This window comes from Rana temporaria, chromosome 10 (genome assembly GCF_905171775.1).
Source record: "Rana temporaria chromosome 10, aRanTem1.1, whole genome shotgun sequence".
NCBI classification, from domain to species: domain Eukaryota; kingdom Metazoa; phylum Chordata; class Amphibia; order Anura; family Ranidae; genus Rana; species Rana temporaria.
This window is the reverse complement of record NC_053498.1, coordinates 88,724,441-88,750,737: the sequence shown is the minus strand read 5'-3', so window position 1 is coordinate 88,750,737 and position 26,297 is coordinate 88,724,441. Positions and strand designations below refer to the sequence as shown.

At 44.0% G+C, this 26,297-nt stretch overlaps 1 protein-coding gene across 1 annotated transcript in view; it reads left to right on the top strand.

The window, feature by feature from the left end:
• Positions 1–12,000, top strand: part of MYADM (myeloid associated differentiation marker) — a 39,838-nt gene extending 27,838 nt beyond the window's left edge. Inside the window, exon 2 of the mRNA XM_040325673.1 lies at positions 10,417–12,000. Coding sequence (XP_040181607.1) covers positions 10,417–11,348 — 932 coding nt within the window. The 3' untranslated portion in view covers positions 11,349–12,000. The remainder of the gene's footprint in view (positions 1–10,416) is intronic.
• Positions 12,001–26,297: the final 14,297 nt, after the last annotated feature.

Sequence of the window (26,297 nt, the reverse complement as noted above, 5' to 3'; positions counted from 1 at the left end):
TTTTATTTATTTATTTTTTACTAAACTGAGGGGAAAACAATTTTTTTTTGGAACAAAAATGGGGGATATTTATTCTAGCAAAAAGTAAAAGATATTGTTTTTTTTTTTTTTTTAAATTGTCACTTTTTTTTTTTTTTTTATAGCGCAAAAAATAAAAACTGCAGAGGTGATCAAATACCACCAAAAGAAAGCTATATTTGTGTGAAAAAAAGGAAGTCAATTTTGTTTGGGTGCAATGTCACACAATCGCGCAATTGTCAGTTAAAGCCACGCAGTTGCGAATCGCAAAAAAGTGCTCTGGTCAGGAAGGGGGTAAATTCTTCTGGGGCTGAAGTGATTAAATGCCCAAACACTGCTAAACTGGGTAAATAGTTACAATAAACCAGCGTGCATGAGGCCTAATATAGCAAGAGACATTTGTATAAGGATGAAAAGAGTGTTAAAGCTTCCTCTATCGGAATCTGATATTTAATTTCCTGCCAGGCAGTTGAATCACACGCTGATGTTTGTCTCCGTGGGATCTGTACACCTGGAGTACTGGGCTGCCTGCCATGGCCGTGACATTGGAGTAGATCCCCCTCCCACCTGCTGGTTAAAGGAGTTGTAAAGGAAAAAAAAAAAATGCCTAAAATTACTGTATGCAAGGTAGACAGAATAGTGTAAGAATTCTGTTAAAAAAACGAGTAAATACCGTTCTAGTTTCTGTTCTCTCGTTCACTTCCTGGATTGCGGCGTTCGTTCATGTAAGAACTACATTTCCCAGTATGCATTGCGGCAAGCCCAGTAATTCACACCTCCTTGAAGTCTCTAACACGTATTGTTTACTGTGAAAATGACAATTGCAGTTTGGGAGTTAACCACAAGGGGGCGCTGAAGGGGTTATGTGTGACCTCATGTCTGTTTCTAACTGTAGGGGGTGTGGCTGTAGGTGTGACGTCATCGATTGTGTTTCCCTATAAAAGGGAACACACAATTGATCATGGCGCCACAGTGAAGAACGGGGAAGCTGTGTTTACACACAGCTCTCCCCGTTCTTCAGCTCCGGGGACCGATCGCCGGACTCCAGCGGCGAGCGGGTCACAGAGCTTCGGACCGGGTTGCGGGCCCGCGACCCACGGCTGGGCACTTAAATCCTGTGTAATAATATTAAACTGTAAATTATGATCTTCCCTTTTTTTTTCCACAAATAGAGCTCTTTTGGTAGTATTTGATCACCACTGGGTTTTTTATGGTAAAGAGAATGGGGTAAGTGGCGCTGCCTAGGTTACATAGGGGTATAGCTCCCATGATGCACTTATGCAAATTTGTGAAAAATATATATTAAATAGATAAGTGACTACTTATACGAGAAACCATACAGAAATAGTATATTCCATAGGAATGTGAGTGGAAATATTAAAGCGGTTCTCCACCCTAAAGTGGAGTCCCGCTGATCGGAACCCTCCCCCCCTCCGGTGTCACATTTGACACCTTTCAGGGGGGAGGGGGGTGCAGATACCTGTCTGAAGACAGGCATTTGCACCCACTTCCAGCCACACGCTACGGGCAAAAGACGGGTTTTTCTGACTTCCCGTCTGTCGCCCGTTGTGTGCTGGGAACACTCGGCTCCCAGCACACAGCGTGTGAGCCAATCGGCGGGCACAGCGCGACTCGCGCATGCGCCGTAGGGAACCGGGCAGTGAAGCCGCAGCGCTTCACTTCCGGGTTCCCTCAGCGTGGATGGCGGGGGGAGCAGCAGAGAGACGAGCGATCGCTCGTCCTCTGCTGCGATCGGCGCTGGACTCCAGGACAGGTAAGTGTCCTAATATTAAAAGTCAGCAGCTGCAGTATTTGTAGCTGCTGGCTTTTAATATCTTTTTCCCATGGCACATCCGCTTTAATAATCCAACATGTAATTAAGTCTCTGCCTCCTATCAAGAGGCAGATAGAAATCCTGTAAAATAGTACAAGAGAGAGATGATATAAATACACTAAATGCAGGTGTGTGTGTGTGTGTGTGTGTGTGTGTGTGTGTATAATAAACCATAATCCACATAAGCCAAGTGCAAACAGGTTAATAAATGTTCTCAATCCACCACAAACATGATTAGCAAAAAAATCAAAAAGTCCACAGAGAATGTTATTTATTCATATAAGGCGATGTGCTCCAAAGTGACTTGTGTAAACTGTTGGCATAGGTTAATCGGGTGACTTTCGTGCTCCTCCTTATGGGTCCCCACTTGCCAGCTACCACTACCCCTGCAGGGGTAAATGGCATAGATTATATAAGCAGCTGAAGTCCTGTTGTCTCTCAGGATCAGATCGCCTCCAGCCTTCCCGCTAAGGTATCCTGCCCTAGCCGAATGCTAGATGACAGCAGGTCTATTTCTGTTAGGTCCACAGCGATCAAGCCTCATAAGGAAGAGATAAGGGCTCAGATAGTGTAGTATCAAAAAGTTTTTATTAAAAATAATTAAAGTGGATGTAAACCCAAACATTTTTATTTATTTTTTTGATGTCACAATGTAGAGCATACGATTTCCTATCATCTGTGCCCAGTCTTGCCACACAGAGTTAATCCAGCTCCCAGCAATCCACTTTTATTGTTCAGTGAAAATGAACAGACTTCCAGATAAAAACCTGTCTGAATAAAAAGTCCTTTCTGTCCCCTTGCTTCGAGTGACAGGTTATTTACATATCTCATGCACTAGCTTGGATACATGCACATTCCTGGATGTTTATCATAATATGGGGGTGATCCACAGTTCATTGTGAGAGGTAATGTATGGTGCAGTGAACAGCCAGCAGAATATACATAGACAAGAGATTAGGGGAGATGTATTTAGTCAGAGCTGGGCAGAGTAGAAGCTTGAGTGATCTTATTATTATTATTGTTATATTGCAATGTGGTGTGTCTGAGGTCACCTGATCACATATGCAACATTTCTTTGTATTACCAGGATGTGTTATGTGGGGGAGGGTCGGATTTCTCACTTTTTATACTTGCACCCAGTAAGGATGAATGAACTTAGGGCTGGTTCACATTAGTGCGCTGTGCGAGATCGCAAGTGATTTGCACCGCATTACTGTTCAGATCACATGCGATGTCTGTGCAATGTGATTTCAGCCATACAAACTGTATGGCTGAAATCGCATCTCATTTAGACCAAACACGCACAGGACCCTTTTTTTTGGTCCACACCAGAATCACATGGGTGTTCATACCCATGCGATCCGATTCATGTCCTAACTGTCAGTTCGCAGTGTGATCTGCGAGCTGAAATGGGGGTGTCATTACCATTGTATGACACTCCCCAGCAGTTCACATATGGCAGTGTAAACTGCCGTGCGAGTCGGGTGCGATGTGGGAACCCGGAGTGAATTCGCAGGGTTCCCAAATCGCACCAGTGTTAAAACGAGCCTAGGTGGGCTGTATGCTTGGAGGTTTGGTTCACACTGGTGCGATTCGGGAAACCTGCTAATCCACTGCAGGTTCCCACATCGCACCCGACTCGCCCAATAGTGTACTCCGATCCTTCTCGATCTAGGTTGACAACAAAGCATTTTGTGGACTGACATGCAATGGATGGTGTTAGCATGGGCGTCCGCTGACATTTTTTCAGGGGGGGGCGCTTCCGCAGTGGCGATACACAGTCGCATTTAACCCTTTCTTCAAACGCTAGCAGGGCTTAAAAGCACCCTGCTAGCGGCCAAATAGCGCAGCTAAAACAATGGTAAAGCAGCGCTTTACCAATAACGCGGCCAGCTGGCAGTGTAAAATTGCACTTGAGATAATTCAGCTTCACTCCATGCTCATATAAATATAGCCTAGAGAATATACAGACCCCCCTTCAGCACAGACCCCCCATTCTGCACAAACCCCCCCATTCAGCACAGATGGACCCCCTTCAGCACATCCCCCCCCCCCCCCCATTCAGCACAGACCCCCCTTCAGCACAGATGGACCCCCATTCAGCACAAATCCCCCCCCTTCATCACAGACGGACCCCCCCTCCCCCATCCCATTCAGTACCTCAAATCAGCCATCATCACGGCATGGGTACAGCAGGTTCCCTCCCCCTGTACACTCTGCTCGCTGTGTCTGTGTGACATCCGTCCCGGGACTGCTCAGACAGCCCACAGCTGCGAGACTCTTCAACACCATCTCGATTTTCCAGGGGGGGTCAATTGCCCCCCTTTGCCCTATGGAGCGGACGCCCATGGGTGTTAGCCCTGTCCAGCTATCACTCTCTAAAGTAATGAAGAGATCCAGGGGCGGACTGCCACTAGGGGGCCCCATCAGGGCTGCCAGCCTCAGTAAAACCAGGGACAGTACGTAAAAATCTTCTTTTTTTTTATATCCCAAGATTATAGCTGCCCCGCCTCTCCAGTACCTTTTTCAGTGTATGTATACAGTGTGTGTGTCTGTGTATACTGTGTATGTATACTGTGTGTCTGTGTATACTGTGTATGTATACTGTGTGGCCCCAAAATCTATTGCCTGGGGGCCAATAATCTCCTATTGCCCGGGGGCCCCAGGAGTTGTCAGTCCACCCCTGAAGAGATCTCTGCTCTATGTGATGGAGAGATGTGGTGTCCTAGCCCTTCCTCCTAATACGGAGGCTCTCCTTGCAGGGGTAGATCTCTCCTATCGTGATCTATTGCTGACTCATTACAGAAGAACAAAACCTCATTTTAGTTTCAGTTTTAAAGAAATGAGAGCTGCACGTAAAATTAAAAAGGTCCCCAATTGGTCATCAGTCTAGAATCTAATATGCAGTGATATGTTCCACCTAACTAGCGGCCTTCTGAAAAATGATCACAAATGGAATTCTGCGTCCATATAAGGTCACTCCTTGGAAGGCTTGGCCTCATTCCACACAGTTCAGTACGTCTGCCGCTGTCCTAGAGGGATGTTAAAAATGTTTACATGACGTTAATGTACTGTAGTTCTCCGCAATGGGAAACTTGGAACAGGATCGTGCTTTGTTTATGCCATTAATTACAAATATTGTAGATCTGGATTAGAAAATTGGCAGTACTGTGATATGTCAATATTCATTATTAATTCAACTTATTTTACATTATTGGAGTTTGCAATACTTAAACAGTGCCTGGTGCACTGTTTAAAAGTTCATTTAAAAAAAATTCACAAGCCTTTGCAGAAAAGTTTTTTTTTGGACATGAGCCCGCAAAACATTGCAACCATGATCATGGGTGCAATACCAGGCTCCTGCTGACTCCTTTTCCAGCTCTGACTGTACCGAGGTACAGACTTTTGGTTACAGAGCTTGAGGAATAGTCAATGGACCATGAGTGTAGTAATCATGGTAGATGGGACTTGTAGTTTATTCATTTACAGATTTTTTTTCTGATTGGCAGTACTGTGCAGGTGAAAATGTTAAGTGTCAGGAGTGGCTGGGAGAGAACCTTAACCACTTCAGCCCTGGAAGATTTGGCTGCCCAGGACATTTCTTGCGATACGGCACTGCATCGCTTTAACTGACAATTGCGTGGTCGTGCGACTTTGTACCCAAACAAAATTTACATCCTTTTTTTCCCACATATAGAGCTTTCTTTTGGTGGTATTTGATCACCTCCTGCGGTTTTTATTTTTTGCGCTATAAACAAAAGAAGAACGACAATTTTGAATAAAACAATATCTTTTTACTTTTTGCTATAATAAATATTCCACTTTGTTTTTTTGATTAAAAAAAAACAATTTCCCACAGTTTAGGCCGATATGTATTCTTCTACATATATTTCGAAAAGATAAATAAAAAATCCCAATAAGCGTATATTGATTGATTGATTGATTTGCACAAAAGTTATAGCGTTTACAAAATAGGGGATAGTTTTATGGCATTTTTATTATTATTATTATTATTATTATTATTATTATTATTAATAATAGTAATGGTGGGACTGCGACATTATGGCGAACACATTACATGGATTTTACCAGGCTTTAATGCGGTTTCTTGCCTTTTTCTGCTCTGAAGAAGCAGATCACTTACCATGTTCTTTCTTAAAGTGGTTCTACATATATGTAGATCAATCACGAATACACATAAGCGATTCATCATTTGATAGAATATTGAATGATGCAACATATACATTATTAATTGAAAATGTGATCTATCCCAGGGGTATTGAATTAAAATGAACCAAGTCCAGTCAGTAAAATATTTCTTCCAGCTAAGGTCTGAATCACGTGTTTACGATGACTCCGGTCCATCACATTACTGCCCCCCCCCCCCCTCATTTTATATCACAATCCTGTTCTTACATGATCAGTGTCTTTGGTTGCATTCTTGCAAACCATTCACTTAAATTAACTTCGGCAGCTCCTGCCCTCCTTCCAAAGCTGCTGTGCCTCCCGCTCTTTGTCCACAACTGTTCTGCCTACCGCTCTCCGCTTTGTTGTAATAACGGCAGCGACGGAGGCATGGGGAATGAAACGGCTCCTAAATGGTGGGACTGCGGTGGCCTGGATGGGACACTGACTCATTCTGGACCGTGGTCCACCATTTAGTGACGCCTGATCCTATCTGAAACAATCTATTAGAAAAGATAATTAATTTGATGTGTACTGTGATTGATTGACAGACACATCTTCATTTGAACAACAAGATAGCCAAGCGACTTTCTGGTGTTAAAATTGATCGAAAGCTCACTAAATTGTCCTACTGAAATTTTGATATGCTATATCGGTATTGCATGGCCATCTTTAAATTGACTAAGCACGTTCTCTGTTGTAACCATGTAACAGTGAGACCAATTAATTGCCACAGAACCAGCTATACCAATATTTATTTATAATATAATATATATTGCACAATTAACATGCACAATTGACTACTGTCTGTGATACTTTTATTATATGCACAAACATCCAAATTGTTAGGACAAGCTTTCGGGGTGTGTCGCCTTCAGCAAGGTCCTAACAGTGAAAGCAGTGATTATCAGCCATCACATGTAACATGGCTCCAATGTATGGCTGTCTCCTGAAGCATGTACCCAACCTCCAACTCCTATAGCAGTGGTCTCCAAACTGCTAAAACCAGTACACAAAGTACCAATAGAATACACAGAGGGCCATATTCTCAGTGAAGTTACGATGGAGTAAGTCAGATACTCCATCGTAACTCCCTTTTTTGGCCAGTGTATCTATGCTCCTGATTCTTAGAATCATTTTTGCATAGATACACTTAAGATCCGCCATCTGTAAGTCACTTACACTGGCGGATCTTAAATGCAATGACGCCGGCCGCCGCTAGATGGCATTTACGTGAAGGAGTCATTTGCATATGCAAATGATCCTTCTACGCCGATTCCCGAACGAGTTCGCGTCGCGTAACCGTCGCTAACGTCGTTTGCGTAAGCGGAAACTTACTCCTGCTATATGAGGGGTAAGTTTCCGCAAGTCTCGCGTAGGCCATGTTACGGATGGCGTCGGGTCCCCGTCGTGTTTTTTCGTCGGGTACGCCGTTTACGTAAGTCGTTCTTGAATACGACTTTACGTCAATGACGCACACGTCGGCGTCATTGACGTTTTCCGCCGAGAACTGGAGCATGCGCACTGGGCTTTTTGCAGCCCGGCGCATGCCCAGTTCTTTCGCATCGGGGGCGCGCTTCATTTGAATAGAAGCCGCCCCCTTGGAGATCCGCCAGGCTACGCCGGGACACTTACACTCCGCTGTCCCAACTTATGGAGCAAGTGTTTGGGGAATACAACACCTGCTCCAGTAAGTTGGGACAGCGGAGTGTAAGTGCCCTAAGTGCAGCAGGCGGATATTTAGAGAGAATATGGCCCAAAGTTTTTTTTTTTTGTTGTAGTTTTAGATTCTTCTAAAACGTTGTGTATTAGTGAATGAATGAATGAAAACTTATATAGCGCAACACATGCAAACTTAATTGCCAGCTTGCATCTTGAAGAAGGGGAGCTTTCCTGAAAATGTGGACATTGTGCACTTGCTCAAGAACAATCACCTCAAGCACACTTCACATACACAGTAAAACCTTGGTTTGAGAGTAACTTGGTTTGAGAGCGTTTTGCAAGACAAGCAAAATGTTTTAATACATTTTGCCTTAATATACAAGCGATGTCTTGATATAAGAGTAGCGTCATGTCACAACTGAGTCTAAAAAAGAAGAGAGACACCTAAGTGTAGTAGAGGTACCTCTCTTCTCTTTTATAACCTGTTAAAAAAAATGCTTTGATATTCAAGTGCTTTGGATTACAAGCATGTTTCTGGAACGAATTATGCTTGCAAACCAAGGTTTTACTGTAATTGACATTATTCATAAGTACAACGTTGCAATGATTTGTACATTAAAAGAAAATCCCTCCTCTAAAAGTACATCCCATTGGGTACATAATAACACACACGATGCTACCCCTGCTGCACAATGCCAGTAGTTTCCTTCACTAGTCTTAGATGTGACATCAATCTGACTGACTTAGGGGAGAGGCGCCACCTTTCTTCTGTAAAAAGGTAATGGATTCACCTTTTAAGTATTCATGGCATTTCTAGAACATTAATTTGCGAACACTTGAATTATTTTCATTTGTTTCTATTCCTGGTGCCCAGTCTATGGCCCTTTGACAGTTATTGTGCGGCCCTCAAAGCCATTAGACACTAGTTTGTTTCCCTTACCTAGGTGCTTACTCAGGCTAGTAAAGCAATTATTTTATTAGACTGGTTTGTAGTATTGTAGGTTTTTTTTTTTTCTTTCGATTTTTCATAATGGATCCTACTGAGGGAAAAAATCAAGGACATAACATTATAGGGGGGCTGTACAGATATTGAATGTGGAAGCACTGATTTGTAAAGGGGTTGTAAATGGCAGTGATCATCAGCCATCACACATAACATGGCTCTGATCTATGGCTGTCTCCTGAAGCATGTACCCGGTCCAACTCCTATAGCATATTCAGTCTCTAGCATATATTGTAGAATGCCTGCAGTCTGACCATCTCCTCTTGCATTCATTCAATTTCATTATACCACACTTCGGACTCTTCTAAACATTAAATTCTTTTTTTTTTGGTCATATCAATAATATTGGTTATTTCTGAATGTGTTTTTTTTATTTATTGGCTTTGTTCCTGGGTCATAGCAGTACGTGTAAATTCTCTGCTTCCTGGTAACATTATAGTTTGTGGACTGGTGATATGGGTGACATGCTTAGTGTATAGTGTTTTTTAATCTGTGTTGTATGCTTTTATGTATTCACAGGGAACTACTTTTAAGCGGCTTTTAGGACTGTATGAATTATGAAATGTGTGCTAATAAAGTCAAATATATTTTAATTGTGCAATTTCCATATTTCGATTATGTATACTTTATTTTGCTATATAGTCGTTTACCTCGTGTTTGTAAAAAGATCTTGGCTGTGTATTTGTGAAATGAAACTCTGGTTGCCTGTAAGGCCCCGTACACACGACCAAGTTTCTCGGCAGATTTCAGCCTGAAACTTGATCGGAGCCTTATTCTGCCGAGAAACCCGGTGGTGTGTACTTTTGGCCGAGGAAGCCGACAAGGATGTCGTCGGGCCAAATAAAGAACATGTTCTCTATTTCCTCGTTAGTCAATGAGGAAACTTGGCTCGCCGAGATCCTCGGCGGCTTCACAGGGAACTCGACGAGCAAAACGATGTGTTTTGCCCGTTGAGTTCCTCGGACGTGTGTATGGGGCCTAACTGGTCTTTAAGTCCTAAACGGACATGGACATCTGGAGAAAAGCAGTTTGAGGTTTCTAGGGGCAGTCTATAAACACAAATGTGAGTATGTGACCAGTTTGCCTTATTGCAAGAAATAATAAAAGAAAAAATACATATTTTGTGCATATTTTTTTTTTTCCACAATATGATCTATTTCAATCGTAAAGATGTTTTTTTTTCCCCCCCACAAAAGTGAAGTGTTGCCTGATCAAAATCAAATGACCGCCATGACAAACTATTGTTGTACTTTTGTTACATAAGCCAGCCTTTATCAGCTGTTGTGTGGAACCGTTGGGTTCCTCAAGAGCAGGGATCCTCAAACTACGGCCCTACAGCTGTTGTAGATCCCATGAGGCATTGTAACACACTGACATTCACAGACATGACTAGGCATTATGGAAATTGTAGTTCCTGAACAACTGGAGAGCCATAGTTTGAAGACCCCTGCTCAAGAGGTTGCTAGGGGTTTCATCAGCAATGAACAGCATCTGCTTTACTACGGACACCAGGGATTCTTTTAGTGATCTGAAAAGGGGGGGCTCCTCACCACTGAATGCAAATTTAAGGGGGGGTTCCCTGAGACCAGAAAGTTATTTCAGGGGTTCCTCTATGGTAAAGGTGTGGGAAAGGTTGATGTAAATAATATATTTGAATACATTTTGGCTTTCCATTATAAACACTAAACTATGTTTTCATTTCTTTTTCCTTTAGAAGATACATCTCCAACCATGTCGGTCCAACGCAGGAAAATCGTGGAGGGAAACACCCATGTCCTGAAATCTCCTGTTGGGATTGTACGGCTTCTAGCAGTCATCTTCGCCTGTGTTACATTCAGTTTGGTTGTCCACAGAGGAGGCTATAGCGGCCGAACTGGCGACATGTGCATGTTCTCGTGGTGCTTCTGCTTTGTTGTTACCATCATTATCCTAACTGTTGAGTTTGTAGGGATACAGAGCCGGATGCCAGTATCTTGGAAGAATTTTCCCATCACGTTTGCAATGTTTGCCGTCCTAATGTGCCTCTCGGCTTCTGTCATATATCCGCTATTCTTCCTTCAGGATAGGAGCTACGGCAGTGAAAGACACACTTACCAAGTTGTAGCGACTGTGTTCTCCTGCCTCACCACCTTGGCATACATTATCGAAGTGTCTTTAACCAGAGCTCGACCTGGAGAAGTTACTGGCTACATGGCTACTGTGCCCGGAATACTAAAAGTCATTGAAAGCTACATTGCTTGCGTCATCTTCGTCTTCATTTCAGAACCCATTCTATATGATGGACATGATGCACTGAAATGGTGCCTGGCTGTGTACTGCATCTGTTTCATCCTGTCTGTTATAGTAATTATTCTCTGTGTTGGAGAGTGTACAGGGTGGCTGCCTTGTTCTTTTGAGAAGTTCCTCAATGCTTATGCTCTTTTAGCTGTGCTGCTGTACATCTCTGCTGTGATCGTCTGGCCCATTTTCCAGTTTGACTCAAAATATGGGGGCAGAACACGTAGGCGAGATGAATGCGGGTACGGCTCTGGTATTCTATGTGTTTGGGATAAAAAGGTAGCTGTTGCCGTTTTGTCAGCTTTCAATCTCATAATCTACATCATAGATCTTGTTTATTCTGCAAGACTTATCTTCATCACGGTTTAAATAAGGAAATTATTTGGATTTCACTTTTCTCCATATATTAATCAATATAATTGATTTTAGTGATATAAAGTGCCCATTTCAAACTTGATAAGTAAATTATTTACATGAATTACAATTTCTAAATCACTCCTTGTCATTGCACAGTTGTCATAGCTCAAATCGGAAAGCTTATTTAATATAGAATTTCAATAATGATGCCTATTGAGTAGCAGATGTTGGACTTGAGTCCGTTTACACCCAGCTACCCCCCGATCCGCCCCCCAAAAAATGGAAGGTGATCCGTTCCCATCCTGCTGGCTGGATCGGATGGCAGTTGGGTGTAAAAGGACAGCCGGTCTGTTTACATCCAACTGCCTATAGAGCAGAATGGGCTGTGTCCGTGTCTGCTCTGCATAAGCATGGACATGGACCTGTCATCCGACAGCTCAGCACAGAAGTGGATCAGCGGACAGATCCCCTGCTGAGCAAAACAAAGTCTTTCCCATGTGAAATGAGACTAACAGTGATTCAAATAGCAGTACAAATCTCACGGGGGTACTAATCCTTCCTCACTCTATTTTGGCTATACACACTTTAAAGGTCTTGTTTAATGCAAAACTTTTAATATTTCTATGGGTATCCAGATAAAAACATACCATATTGCTTAAAAAAAGAAAAAAAACTACTGAATCCTACTACATTTCTCTGAACTTGCTTACCTTGAGGCTTAGCTTCACCATTGAACAAATGAAAGTGATCATTTAGTGCTAGTTCACACCAGACGCAGTTCCATTTCAGTTCCGTGTTTTTTTCTGCACTAAAAATGCATGCAGTGTTTTCCATGTATTCCAATGGCTCTAGTTCACACCAGTGCAGTCAGTTTCTGGTGCAGAAACTGATTGGAACTGACTGTATTGGTGCAGAAAAAAAAACTGAACTGCATCTGGTGTGAACTGTCCCTTAAAGAAATGGTGGTGTTGCAATTCTTGATTTTTCTAAACCTTCACTTTACCCGACTGTCATACTGATGAATGGAGAGGCTTTAGTTCCTTCTGACTTGCTGTCTCAGAAGCAGTCTACTGACCACTTATACTTCTTCCAGGTCAAGAAAAAATAATTGAAGTGACCCGTCCCTTGAACTCTAATTTGGTGTACTTTGGAACATGTGCATTCACAAGGATTATGATTCCTATATTTTTTTAAATATGTTTTTTTTTTTAACATAATCCTGCCAGGATATTCATATTATTAAATGAAGAATATGCTACTATTGAGTCTAAATGAAAATATTTGTTATTAAAATGTTATTTTTTTTTGTATTTTAGTTATATATTTTTAGGTGCAAGAGTTTGTTTTCACACATATTATGCAATGCCATTTATACCAAATTTTACTATCGCATAACTCATTTGTATCTAAACTTCTAGAAGATCCGAGCTTGCAGAATAAGACTACTAATTCTTAAGATTGAGCTCCAACCAAAATGTATGTTAGTTTCAGGTAGATCAGGGAAGGGTCAGAATTTGTTGGGATTAGAATGCTGGGTGTTTACTCCTTGGGGCGATATTTTCCCACAGAAAGTTAAATGAAATCAATGCAATGGAGAAACTGGCACCTGTGATCACTCAACAGAGGTTCTAACACTTCCCTTAAAAGTATTTACCACTGGAGTTCCTAGAGAATTACAGGAATAATCAAACAATCCATTATGTGTGGAGGTGGCTATTAAATATTGCAGAAAATAATCTGGTGTACTCAGCCCAAAAATAAAATGCTTGCCTCTATTATTCCAATTTGATCATACAATTTATTTTTTTATCTACCAACAGCTTGTCGTATGAGGGTCCAACTTAATAAAACTTAATTTAATGGACTGTTTGAGAACATTTAATGGAGGGTGTTCAATCAGATTGTAATGTATTTGGTTTACTTAAGAGGGCCATGATGATCCATATTTCCTCAGAGGTGCATCTTAACAAAAAGTTTCTAAGGGAATTTGGTGGAGCTCTTGTCAGTTTTTTGATTGGCTATTGGAGAAAAAAACATCAAAAAACAGGAGTAATGCAAGTAAATCCAGGAAGAACTTGTACAAACAGCAAGAGTCAGCTAAAAGTCGAATTCATGTTTTTTATTTTGGGGTCAAGCTGGCCCAAATAAATGAATTACTTTTACATAACTATGCGACTGCTGTCTGCACTGTAATATCCTGTAGTAATTGGCTACATACAGAAGGTGAAGCTTAGAGTCAAGCTGAATGGAGAGGCAGGCGGATGGCATCGTGATTTTCATCTAAGCTAAACGCAGCAGCATTTTTAGGTCGTGTCTAACATATATACATATATGCAAACATTCTCTGTATTTATTCATTAAAGTGGTGCAAAGAACTGTTTTTGCCATTTAAAATACAATGGCTCATAGCAGTCAAGAGTTGAATTCCTATTGGTTGTTATGAGTTGCTTGTTCTTGGCACATTGCTATTGCCTTAATATGTCTGACTGTGCTTGGTCTCATACAAAAAACATTGTTCTGTATTTACTGTGCATTATATAAACAGTGGCTTTCTTTGCACAAAATATATTTGCATGCTCAATGTACCAAAGTGCCTTCTTTTGAACAGTATTGTAAAGTACTATATATTGTACTTGTCCTTTTTTTTTATATTTTTGTGTCAATCTTGTGCTTTTCTTATTTTTTAAGAAGTGAAATAAAATACTTTGTACACAACTGGATTGTCATAAGTCCTTAAATCTTGTTATAGTTTTTGTTCTGTTGTAAAATGAATTGGATTTTAATGGGCGTCCTTTATAAAAATCAAATCTTTTTTTGTTGACCATGACGCTGTGGCATTATGCTATTCTATAAAAAGCCCACACGTTGGTTGTAACATGATTTTCTCACCTTCAAAATCAACTAAATTGATGGATATAATACATTGGAGAACTGTTTTCCTGCCAAGTCATTTGACTTCATGACCATCAATTTCTGAGAGTTACAAAGCTCTGCCACATGGAACAGCCATAGGCATGCACACGGGCTGGGGTTGGCGACCCGTCAGTGGTGGGCAGGTCATAGGTAAACCACCATCCTTCCTTGCCAACCCTCAGAACCTGGACAGGAGAGGTGGTGGGGGGGGGGGTGTAATTTAGTGGAACTGATCTGTATTTTCCTCCTGCAGCAGCTGAAAGTAGGCTTCTCCACCTCTCCCTTTTGTCAACATTCATCTGCCACAGGAGGAAAATTTCGGGGATCGGTACTAATATATGGCACCCCTCATTTCCCTGTTCCATTTCCTTCAGTTGCCTGGGTCCCCCATGTGCTTGCTTGCTCCCCCTTTCCCCCCATTGCTTCAGAATGGAGAAGCGGGGAAGAGGCCAGTAAGCAAAAGCATATGTGTTGGACCTTTAGTGTGCACACCCTAATGCAATAGGCTGCACACCTATGGGAACAGCCCTGTGTGACACGGCTGGAGACCTGATTTTTCTCTGCTGCAATTAAAGTAGTTGTAAACTCATTTTTTTTCCTAAAAAAAAATAACTTACTGTTCTGTGCAATGGCATTGCACAGAGTGGCCCCTGATCTCCTCTTCTGTGGTCCCCACCAGAGCTGTTCACTCCTTTTTTCCACATGGCTTGCTATGGGGGCACACGTGCCAGCATGCTCCCGAGCCAGGCTGTGTGCGTCTATAGACAGGTAAAAGTCGTAGAAGGGGGAAGAGTGGACAGCCAGTGGAAGATTTTTTTTAACTTGAAAAGAATGCATTAACCACTTAAGGCCCGAGCTGCTTTAGTAGATTTGGTGTTTACAAGTTAAAAACATTTTTTTGCTAGAAAATTACTTGGACCCCCCGAACATTATATATATTTTTTCTAACACCATGTATTGATCCAAAAAAAGGTTTTAAAAACAGCCGTTTTTTTCAGGAGCAGTGATTTTAATCATGCTTAAAGTGAAACAATGAAAATGAAACATTCCTTTCCTTTAAATATCATGCTATGGGTCTGCCTGTAAAATAGCACATCTTTCCCATGTTCATAACAGTACTGCAGAATTACATTTCTAAAGGACATTTTTTTATTTAAAATTGCCTGCAGCTGTAATGTATTGCCGGATCCTGGCAATATATATAAAAAATCATTGAAAAAAATGCAAAAATGAAACAAAAATTGCATGGGGTCCCCCCAAAATCTATACCAGGCCCTTCAGGTCTGATATGGATTTTGAGCATAAATAAATGACGTGGAGGTCCCCCCCCCCCTCCTGAACTGTACCAGACCACATGCCCACAACATGTTGATGAGGACAAGGGCCTCATCCTCGCATTCCTTGCCTGGTGGTTGTGGGGCAGTCTGCGGGCGGGGGGCTAATCGGAATCTGGAAGCCCCCTTTAACAAGGGGGCCCCCAGATGCCCACCCTCCCCACGTTGAGGGCATGTGGCCTGGTATGGTTCAGGAGGGGGCGCTCTTCCACCCCCCCTTTTCCTGCGGCCTGCCAGGTTGCGTGCCCGGATAAGGGTCTGGATTTTGTGGGGGACCCCCACGTCATTTATTTAACATTTTGACGCGGGTTCCTCTTAAAAATCAATACCAGACCTGAAGGGTCCTGATGACGCATGCGTACATGCAAAACGCGCAGAGGCCTATGGGTAATTACTTCACGGACGGAAATACGTCACGCGTCTCCTCCACGGCACTTCCACACACTGAACAGCAAACAACCGAGGCGTGGAACGCACGCCAAGGAGATATCGAGCAATAACGCTGGACAGACTAGTGCCGGTTAGGCACTTTGACATGTGAGTGCACATTTTTTATATGTTTATAAATAAACTGCCCCTTTTCATACATACTACACCATATGAGGTTTTTCTTTTGGAGTAAGGAAAGCAACTGGAGGCTGGTGTGGATGTAAAAAAACTTTTTTCCTGCATGTTGGTCTGATGCATACTTTGAAGGCTAAACTGCACCATTGCTAAAGTCAGATACATACCTGGATATGATTACAGGCTATAAACCTACCCTGATCTGGTGAGCGCATAGTATATAAGAGGTGGTGGTGACACACAATAAGGGTGAAAAGTCACAAAATTTTGGTCAAGAACAAACGGCATCAAATTTTTGGAGATTTTGAAATATTGGACTTTATTTGTGCATGTGTATTTTATAGTATATCACATCATTCATATTTACCAAGATTGTATATTGCGGGTCACTTTTTAAGCACATTGGTGTTATTATATATATGAGACTTAGGACTAAAAATAGAATGAATGTGTTATATTCACAGTGTTAACAAGTACATTTTGCACAGGATCAGCGCAGTAGTATGTGTCGCATATACAAACACACATTCCTCATATCACTTCACCTCTTGGAGGTGTTTATAGTAACTGCAGCAGATATAGTAAATTGTTAAATATTATTTTTGCGCCGGTGACACAACATACACAGGCTTTAAAAGCTAGTTATAAATTTGGGCGATTGCCATTTTTGTTGAGCTTGCTGGATTTGGCTTGGCCTTCAGCTCCCATTGTGCACTGCTGAGCTTATGTCCTTGCTGTCTTTAAGAAGGAATAGGCTGCCTTCAGACATCCATGCCCTTAACCTATCCATTGCTATACAATATATGCTCCAAGATGGAGGCTCTTCTAGACTAGACTAATGCCACGTACACACGATCGGTTCATCCGATGAAAACGAACCGATGGATTTTTTCATCAGATATCCGATGAAGCTGACTTTCATCAGTCTTGCCTACACACCATCAGTTAAAAATCCGATCGTGTATAACGCGGTGACGTAAAACACAACGACATGCAGAGAAAAATGAAGTTCAATGCTTCCGAGCATGCGTCGACTTGATTCTGAGCATGCGTGGATTTTTGACCGATGGATTTCCCCACAGACAATCGTTTTTTCTATCGTTTTTTTAACCTTTAGAGAATTTTAAAATCGGTTCTATTTTTTTTTCCACCGATGTGGGGGAAAAAAAAAACGATGGGGCCCACACACAATCGGTTCGTCCGATGAAAACGATCCATCGGACCGTTTTCATCAGACGAACCGATCCTGTGTACAGGGCATTAGGGATCGCACTACGCAAAGTGGCTTGAAGGAGTGGTCGCTTGGCTTTTACTAGCGTTTCTAAATCTTGGGGCACTGCTATATACACATTTAAGTGGGGAAGTCTGGCCGGACCCTCCCTGCTCCCACACTTTCTTATTGTACATTTCATGTAGGAGTCAAGTTTCTAAGTGTCTCAATATAAAACGTTCTTCAACCTTTTAACTTCTGAGGAGTCTGTGAAATATTATATTAAAAATAATTATATCTAAAGCTCACACTAATGTGATCTGTACAAATAATTCGGGATTTTCCTAGCTATCATGACGGAAAATCTGAGTTATATGATGACAGGAGGCGAATATCTTGCATTAATCTTTCTTTTTAATGCCCATAGCAGAAAACATAACATTTGTTTCTTTAAAATTTAGAAAAAACTTCATGGAACTACAATACCCAGCTGCCCCGTGGACCCCTCCCCCATGTTATAGTCTCTATATAAGGGGCTGTCTGGGTCTCCTCCTCCTCTTTCTTCGTGCGATGCTGGCAAAATCACGGAACCTCACGTAATCTTGCTGCAATGGGACACTCGGTCAACTGTGATCGGGGAATCCTCCTCCGACGCTGGAAGCAGGCCAACCGGGCCACGTCGACAAAAACACCTGGTGGATGTTCACACGGTCAGAACTGTGTTCAACTGGAACAAAAACAGAATAACCGTCAAACGGGAACTCCAGAGTATTCTCCTATCTTCCGAACAGGCGAAGCCTCCACCCATTAATAACCTGAAACGAGAAAAAATATCGTGATAGGGTGGGTAGGGTGGGAAGATATTCGCCTCCTGTCATCATATAACTCAGATTTTCCGTCATGATAGCTAGGAAAATCCCGAATTATATATCAGACAGGAGGCTTCATATCTTGCATGTTTAAAGCTAATATACATTGTATGATACATGCAACATAACATTAAAGTATTGAAGAAGAGACATGATTTTGAGGTCGGAAATAATACTGTCGAAAGGTCGTTTCTGAAGACCAGTCCGCTGCCAGTAGTAGATCTGAGTGGGAGCCGCCTGATGTGACCACTTTAGTAGCCATGGCCCCTCTGGTGGAATGAGCTCCGAAGAGCGAGACGTCGATCCCGGCCATTTCCATGGCCGTTCTCACCCATCTGGCCAGTGATGCTGAAGAAACTGGAAGGTGGGGTTTCACATAGGAAACCAGTAATTGGGTAAGAGCGGGCGACCTCAGGGATGCAGTGCGATGTTCATATTGCTGTAAACATCGAACCACGCAGATGTGTGGGTGATCCGGGAAAAAGAGATAGAACACAGTCTGGATTCCTGTTTTCGTCCGACGAACCACAGAAAACCGTACACCTTCTGGTGAGAACTGGCGTCGGGATATGTCCAGAGCCCTGACATCTGAGACCCTCTTAATGGAAATAAGACATAAAAGGGTAGAAAGTTTGACAGAGAGTTTCTTCAGGGAAAGGACGTCATTGTCCCCCCAAGAGGTGAAGAGTTGTAGAACCCGGGAGACATCCCATGTGGATTGATATCTAGGCCGGGGAGGTCGCTTGAATCTCACCCCCCGGAGAAGTCTACAAACCAGAGGGTGTTTGCCCACAGGTGCCGCATCAACCGGACAGTGATAGGCCGATATGGCGGACCTGTATACATTCAGAGAGCTATAGGATTTACCCGTCTCATACGCGTCTGCTAAATAGTTCACGACAGCTGATACAGGTGCATGAACGGCATCAATCTGCCGTTGATCACACCAACGAACCCATAGGGTCCAGGCAGATCTGTACGCCGACCTAGTCCCCGGGGCCCAGGCCAGGGCGAGGAGATCTCTAGCTGATTGTGAAAAGCTAATATCAGTGGTTTCGAACCCGAGATCAACCACGCCAAAAGTGGAAGATTGCCTTCCCGTATTAGTGGGTGGCAACCCATGTACGCGTTCGATAGGAGATGAGGTGAGAAGGGGAGTAATCGGGGATAATCGATTGACATTCCCAGTAGAAGGGGGAACCACGGTTGCGTCGGCCACCAGGGGGTGATCAACACCACCGTCGCCCCTTGAGTTACTATCTGAAGAAGGGTTCTGGTAATCATATTGAACGGAGGAAACGCATAATGCGTCCCTCGCGTCCAGGTTTGTCGGAATGCATCGACTGCCAATGCCTCCGGGTCCGGCCTCCAGCTGTAAAAGCGGGGTAGTTGCCGGTTGAGGCGGGAGGCAAAAAGGTCCGTATGAAAGGGACCCCATATTGTTTGTATTGACAGGAAAACTGAACGGTCCAGCGTCCAGTCGCTGGAGTCCGTCAGATATCGAGAGTTCCAATCTGCGACCGTGTTGGAAATCCCGGGGAGGTATTCCGCTACCGGGGTGCTATTTATTGAAAGACAGAATTGCCAGAATTCTGACGCGATGTCCGCTAATACCTTGGATTTTGTGCCCCCTAAGCGGTTGACATATTGAACCGCTGCTATATTGTCCATGCGTAAAAGCACGCATCTGTTGGAAGTATGGGGAAGAAAACTTTTGATCGCAAAGAAAGCTGCCAAAAGTTCCAAGGCATTTATATGGAGATGAGCTTCCTCCACTGACCATTTCCCCCCGGTGGTAATTCGTCCGCACCGAGCACCCCAGCCTTGGCGACTCGCGTCGGATTCTATAATCACATCTGGGTAAGAATTGAAAATTGTTCTGCCGTTCCATTCCACTGCGTGGTGGAGCCACCACAGTAATTCCTCTACTGCGTCCGAGTCCAACGGGACTTCGTCCGCGTATCGCAGCCCCTGGCGTAGGTGGAGTGTCTTTAGCCTCTGTAGAGCGCGGTAGTGTAAAGGTGCTGGGAATATCGCTTGGATAGAGGCCGATAAGAGGCCTACTATGCGGGCAATCAACCGCAGGGATACCAGTCCTCTGCGTAACGTGGCTCTGATTTCCTTGCGAATCAGAGCCAGTTTCGCCTTTGGTAACAGAAGCATAGCCTGTTTGGTGTCCACCAGAAACCCTAAGAATTCCATCTCTTGAGATGATTTCAGGACGGATTTCTTGTAGTTGATGAGGAAACCTAGTTCTCTCAACAAGGACACCGCCCATTGGCTGTGAAGGTCCGCTTGTGTTCTGGAACGTGCCATGATCAGCATGTCGTCCAGGTAAATGATTAGTCGTACACCCTGCTCCTCAGAGCGGCTACCACTGGTTTGAGTAGTTTGGTGAAGCACCAGGGGGCTGATGACAATCCGAATGGAAGGCAGGTGAACTGCCACATGCGGTCCCGCCACCGAAATCTTAGGAAGGACTGAGATTCCTTGTGCATAGGGACCGTGAGGTATGCGTCTTTTAAATCTATTTTTATTAGCCAGTCTCCCGGCCACAGGAGGTCTCGTAACAGGTGAATACCTTCCATCTTGAAATGGCGGTAGGCCACGTGTTGGTTGAGTTCCCTCAAGTTTATGACGGGGCGATAGCCGCCGTCTTTCTTCTTTACTAGAAAGATGTTGCTGATAAAGCCATTGGAGAGGGGATCTACCTCCTGAACCGCTCCTTTGGACAGAAGTTCTTTGAGTTCTTCGTCTATTAATTCTACGTTTTGAGTAGAAAAGTGAATAGGAGGGGGTATGACATTCAGGGTCGGGGGAGACACGAACTCTATCCGGTAACCCGTTACCGTCGAGAGGATCCATGCGTCCGCCGAGATCGTGGACCAAGCGTGGGAAAAATACATTAATCTCCCCCCACCTGTGTGTGTGGAATCGTATGCAGAGATAAACTCACCGGTCGGTGGTCTCGATCTGGGGAATCCACGTCCTCCGCGTCCTCTCCAGGGGCGTCCGCGAGGAGGGAAGAAGGGTGGTGGTTGAGCCATAGGCATGGCGTACGGTTGTGGAGCAGGAGCATACTGCTGGTTTGGTCTTGCATAGGGCCTGTACTGAGCCGTGAGGCCGGTAGATCGCCCTCTGCCTCTACCGGCCTTGCCAAAAACCTTGCCAGGTTGTGATTTTCGTAGCGAGGTCTGTGCCTTGTCTAGGCTTGAAAATAAGCTGACAAACTTATTTATATTCTTTATTAGGTCATCACCGAACAGAAGGCCATCGGCGGATGGTCCCGGTTCGTTCTCAGCGAGATGGCTGAGTTGGGGATCCAACTTCATCAGTATGGAACGACGGCGCTCCACTGAGCAAGTCGTGTTGGCAGTGCCCAGTAGGCATATAGCACGTTGAGCCCAGCCTCTAAGCTGTGTCAGGTCTACAGGTTGGGCTGCTGACGCCGCCTGTTCTGACAAGTTTAAGATTTTGGTGAGCGGACCGAGGAGGTCCAATATGCGGTCTTGAATGACTTTAAAGGACCGCTCGATGCCTTTTTTAGCGTATTTCCCGGATCTCGTGAGATATTTAAGTAATACCGGGTCTATCTCTGGGGTGATAGCCACCTTGTTTGCCACATGAGGCCTGGGGCATTCTGCCCGCAATTTATTGCGGTTTACTCTATCCAAAGACCGTCTGGTCCATAATTCTAAATACTGGGCCACATGAGGTAATGGGGTCCAGTCCCCCGAACGAGGGTGTGAAATCTCGTCCGGATTAAATAGGGCTTGACCCTGCGCATCCAGTATGGCATTTTGTAACACTTTAGTGTTGGCATCCGCCGTAAACCCCGCCTCCTCTTCATCACTTATGTCTGAGTCAGAGGTCTCGGCGTTGTCAGACAACTCAGATTCGTCCTCAGACGTGTCAAATGAATTTGGTTTGATGCGTCTGGCGGATCTTTGCCCTTTTATAATCTCCTTGGGGCCCAAGGGTCGCATATGGTCTGGCCTGTGTGAGGCCTGGCAGGTCTGGTCAGATCCTGCCTGGGGCACATTATAAACTTCCCCTGCCGGGGAGTCGAGGTGCACTGACAAGTGCTTTAACTTTTGTGATGCCTTGCCCTTAGTAGGGGGGCAGCCCGAGGTGGATGGCACTGGCACTTGAAATTTTGCATTGGCTGTCAGCGCTGCATGAATTGACTTTGAAATCAGCTCTTGTATTTGGTTTGTGGATAGCAGATGCGACGCATCCATATCCACCACCTCATTAGCCAGTCCATCAGTATTTGCCATTCTTACCAGTGTGTTTAAATTGTGTATATATATTATCTTATACACTATTCTTTTGGGAACAAAAAGGCTTGTCAGGGATAAATCACTGACACTTATCCCACTATCTGGTAATAGGCAGGGAAGGGGGGGGGTTAGGTCACTCTATTCCCGGGTAGTATAGCCAGGGACAGTGTGTCTAAACGTACCCCCAAGCTTATGCTAAGATACCTGACCGAGGGATTAATTAATGCGGCCGTTCACGTCCACCAGCGCTCCCCTGTGCTCTCCTTCCGTACAGTGAGAGTCAGGGAGACGGCGCGCTGTTAGTAACTCCTCGGCCGTAATCTCGCGAGATTACGGCCGGGAGTGCTCTGATAGGACGGCTGACGGTGCAGAGGCGTGTCGATAGGACGCGCGTCGCTCGGTCACGCCCCCGTGCAGGAGAAAAGCCCGCGAAGCGCGGCTGAGTAAGGGGGGGAAGGTGGATGAGGAGAGGGCCGTATACTAATGGCGCCTGACTAAGCCAGAAGGTCAGTCAGACTAGTATACGGATCGGAATAGCGGGATTACCGCGGCATTCCGGTACCTGTAACAAAATTACATATATACATATATACCAACATTTACCATACATATATATATATAAATATTAAAATAAATAAATGACAATTATATGACAAACAAAATAGTACTTATCTCTTTGCCATGAGCAGAAAGAAAGAGGAGGAGGAGACCCAGACAGCCCCTTATATAGAGACTATAACATGGGGGAGGGGTCCACGGGGCAGCTGGGTATTGTAGTTCCATGAAGTTTTTTCTAAATTTTAAAGAAACAAATGTTATGTTTTCTGCTATGGGCATTAAAAAGAAACATTAATGCAAGATATGAAGCCTCCTGTCTGATATATAATTATAGTTACCAAGGCACAGAGCACAGGAAGCTAGCTCTCAAATGTTCTGGTCTGTTTTTTATATTTGGCAGATATCACAATGTCCTTTTTAATTTGTATATTTAGCTTAATAAAAAGAACCAAAGAGGAAATGTTCCTTACTAGGGTTTCATATGCTATAACAAGACCTGTTATGTGAGAAACACAAGCATGCAACAAATTGAAATCGAATTGAAATAACTACTTGCCGACCTGCCGCCGTTATTCTACGGAGGCAGGTTGGCTTTCCTGCGCGAGAGCCCGTAGCTCTACGTCTGCTCTCTCGCAGGGAACTATTGGCGCGCGCGCCCCCCAGCTCGCCCCTGACTCCCGTGCCCGGCGGGCGTGATCGCCGCCGGGCACACGCGATCGCTCGTTACAGAGCGGGGACCAGGAGCTGTGTGTGTAGACACACAGCTCCCGGTCCTGTCAGGGGGGGAAATGCTGATCCTCTGTTCATACAATGTATGAACAGCGATCAGTCATTTCCCCTAGTGAGGCCACCCCCCACAGTAAGAACACACCCAGGGACATACTTAACCCCTTCCCCGCCCCTAGTGTTAACCCCTTCACTGCCAGTGGCATTTTTATAGTAATCCAATGCATTTTTATAGCACTGATCGCTATATAAATGCCAATGGTCCCAAAAATGTGTCAAAAGTGTCCGAAGTGTCCGCCATAATGTCGCAGTACCGAAAAAAAATCGATGATCGCTGCCATTACTAGTAAAAAAAAATATATTAATAAAAAGACCCCCTATTTTGTAAACGCTATAACTTTTGCGCAAACTAATCAATAAACGCTTATTGCGATTTTTTTTATTTTTTTACAAAAAATATGTAGAAGAATACGTATCGGCCTAAACTGAGGAAAAAAATAGTTTTTTTATATATTTTTGGGGGATATTTATTACAGCAAAAAGTAAAAAAATATAATTTTTTTTCAAAATTGTCGCTCTATTTTTGTTTATAGCACAAAAACTAAAAACCGCAGAGGTGATCAAATACCACCAAAAGAAAGCTCTATTTGTGGGAAAAAAAGGATGCCAATTTTGTTTGGGAGCCACGTTGCATGACCGCACAATTGTCAGTTAAAGTGATGCAGTGCCGAATTGCAAAAAGTACTCTGGTCTTTGACCAGCAATATGGTCCGGGGGTTAAGTGGTTAATAAGGACACTTACCTGTCCAGGGTGCCCGCGATAACGGCAGCTGAAGCCGAGCAAACGCTCGGGTCTCGGCTGCCCTGCCGCCATCCTCGGTGAGGGAATCAGAAAGTGAAGCCTTGCGGCTTCACCGCCCGGTTCCCTACTGCGCATGCGTGACGTGAATGGATGATGTCTCCTGGGACACGCACAAAGTCCCAGAAGACACCGCTCCACCATTCCACAGGAGGCAGCCGAGGAACAGAAGAAAGAAGATGGACTGCGGATCAGGAAGTGGCAGATTAGGACGATCTGCCTAGCAACAGGCACTTCAGGTATGTATAAAAAAAGAAATTACAATGGCTAGACGAGTGTGTCAGAGCAACTCCAAAACTGCTGAACTTGTGGAATGTTACCAGTCTGCAGTGGTCAGGACCTACCAGAAGTGGTCCAAGGAAGAAAGATCAATAACGGGGTAAAGGTAGGGTGACCAGACATCCCTGGTTTCCGGGGACAGTCCCCAGATTGAGGACACTGTCCCTGGACCAAGTTTGTCCCCGGATTGGATTTGCACAGGGGCTGGAGCAATTTCAAAGACAGTCAGCGCAGAATAAAAAAAAAAAATCTGAATTACACAACCCCTGCAGTGCCGCTCCTACTAGCATAGGGGGTGTATTTTTTGTCCATTATCTGTGCCCCTTTCTGATGATCATGTGCTGGTCGGATTGGAGGGAATATTTCTTCAGTTTCGGGTGCCCATGCATGTTCTTCTGCCTTGGCTCAAGTCCCAGCCAGCCGCCTGCCTGTTTTTCTCCTTCCCTTCCCTGGTGGAGTGATCTTCCTCCGCTCCCCACCCAGTAGTAGCCGTGGCCCGGAGAGTAAGACTTGACAGGCTGTGAGGCGGGCAGCAGCGACAGGCAGAGAGTCGATGATTTCTGGGATTACTAGTAAAAAAAATAAAAAATATGTCCCCGGATTTCATTTTAAAAATCTGGTCACCTTAGGTAAAGTGCAGGAAAGCCTCATTGAAGTATGTGGAGAGCGAAGGCTGGCTTGTGTAGTTCACTTCAATAAAAGACCTATTGTAGCTCAGATTGCTAAAAAAGTTAATTCTAATTTTGATAGAAAGATGTCAGAACACATAGTGCATTGCGGTTAACTGCGCATGGGACTGTGTAGCTGCAGACCAGTCAGGATGCCCAATCTGACTTGTGTCCACAGCCAAAAGCCCCTACAATGTGAGCGTCAGAACTGGACCACCTAGTAATGCAGAAAGGTGTCTTCAGGATGTTCTTGGCCTCAAAATTCTCTAGGTCTCAATCCAATCGAGCATCAGTGGGATGCGCTGAAAAGTCCTATCCATGGAGGCCTCTCCTCACAACTTTAAGAATCCTCTACTGGAGTCCATGTCTTTAAGTGTCAGGGCTATTTTGGCAGCAAAATGTGGACCTGCTCAATATTAGGTGGGTGGGCATGTTATGGTGGGCAGTCATAATGTTATGGCTTATCTGTGTATTTCAAGTTAGTGACTCAGAAGTAATGTAAAGCAAACCTCCTCAGCATGCCAGCCAGGGAGCGAACCATTTCAAAAGACATTCAGCCATGGCAGCCTATATATTTCTTTACATACAGGTTTTCTTTAAATTATAACCTAAACAATTTTTTTAAATTTTGGAAAGAGTAGGGAAAGGGTAAAACAGCTGTCAGTGTTTTATCTAGTCATCTGTGGCTCATGGAGATT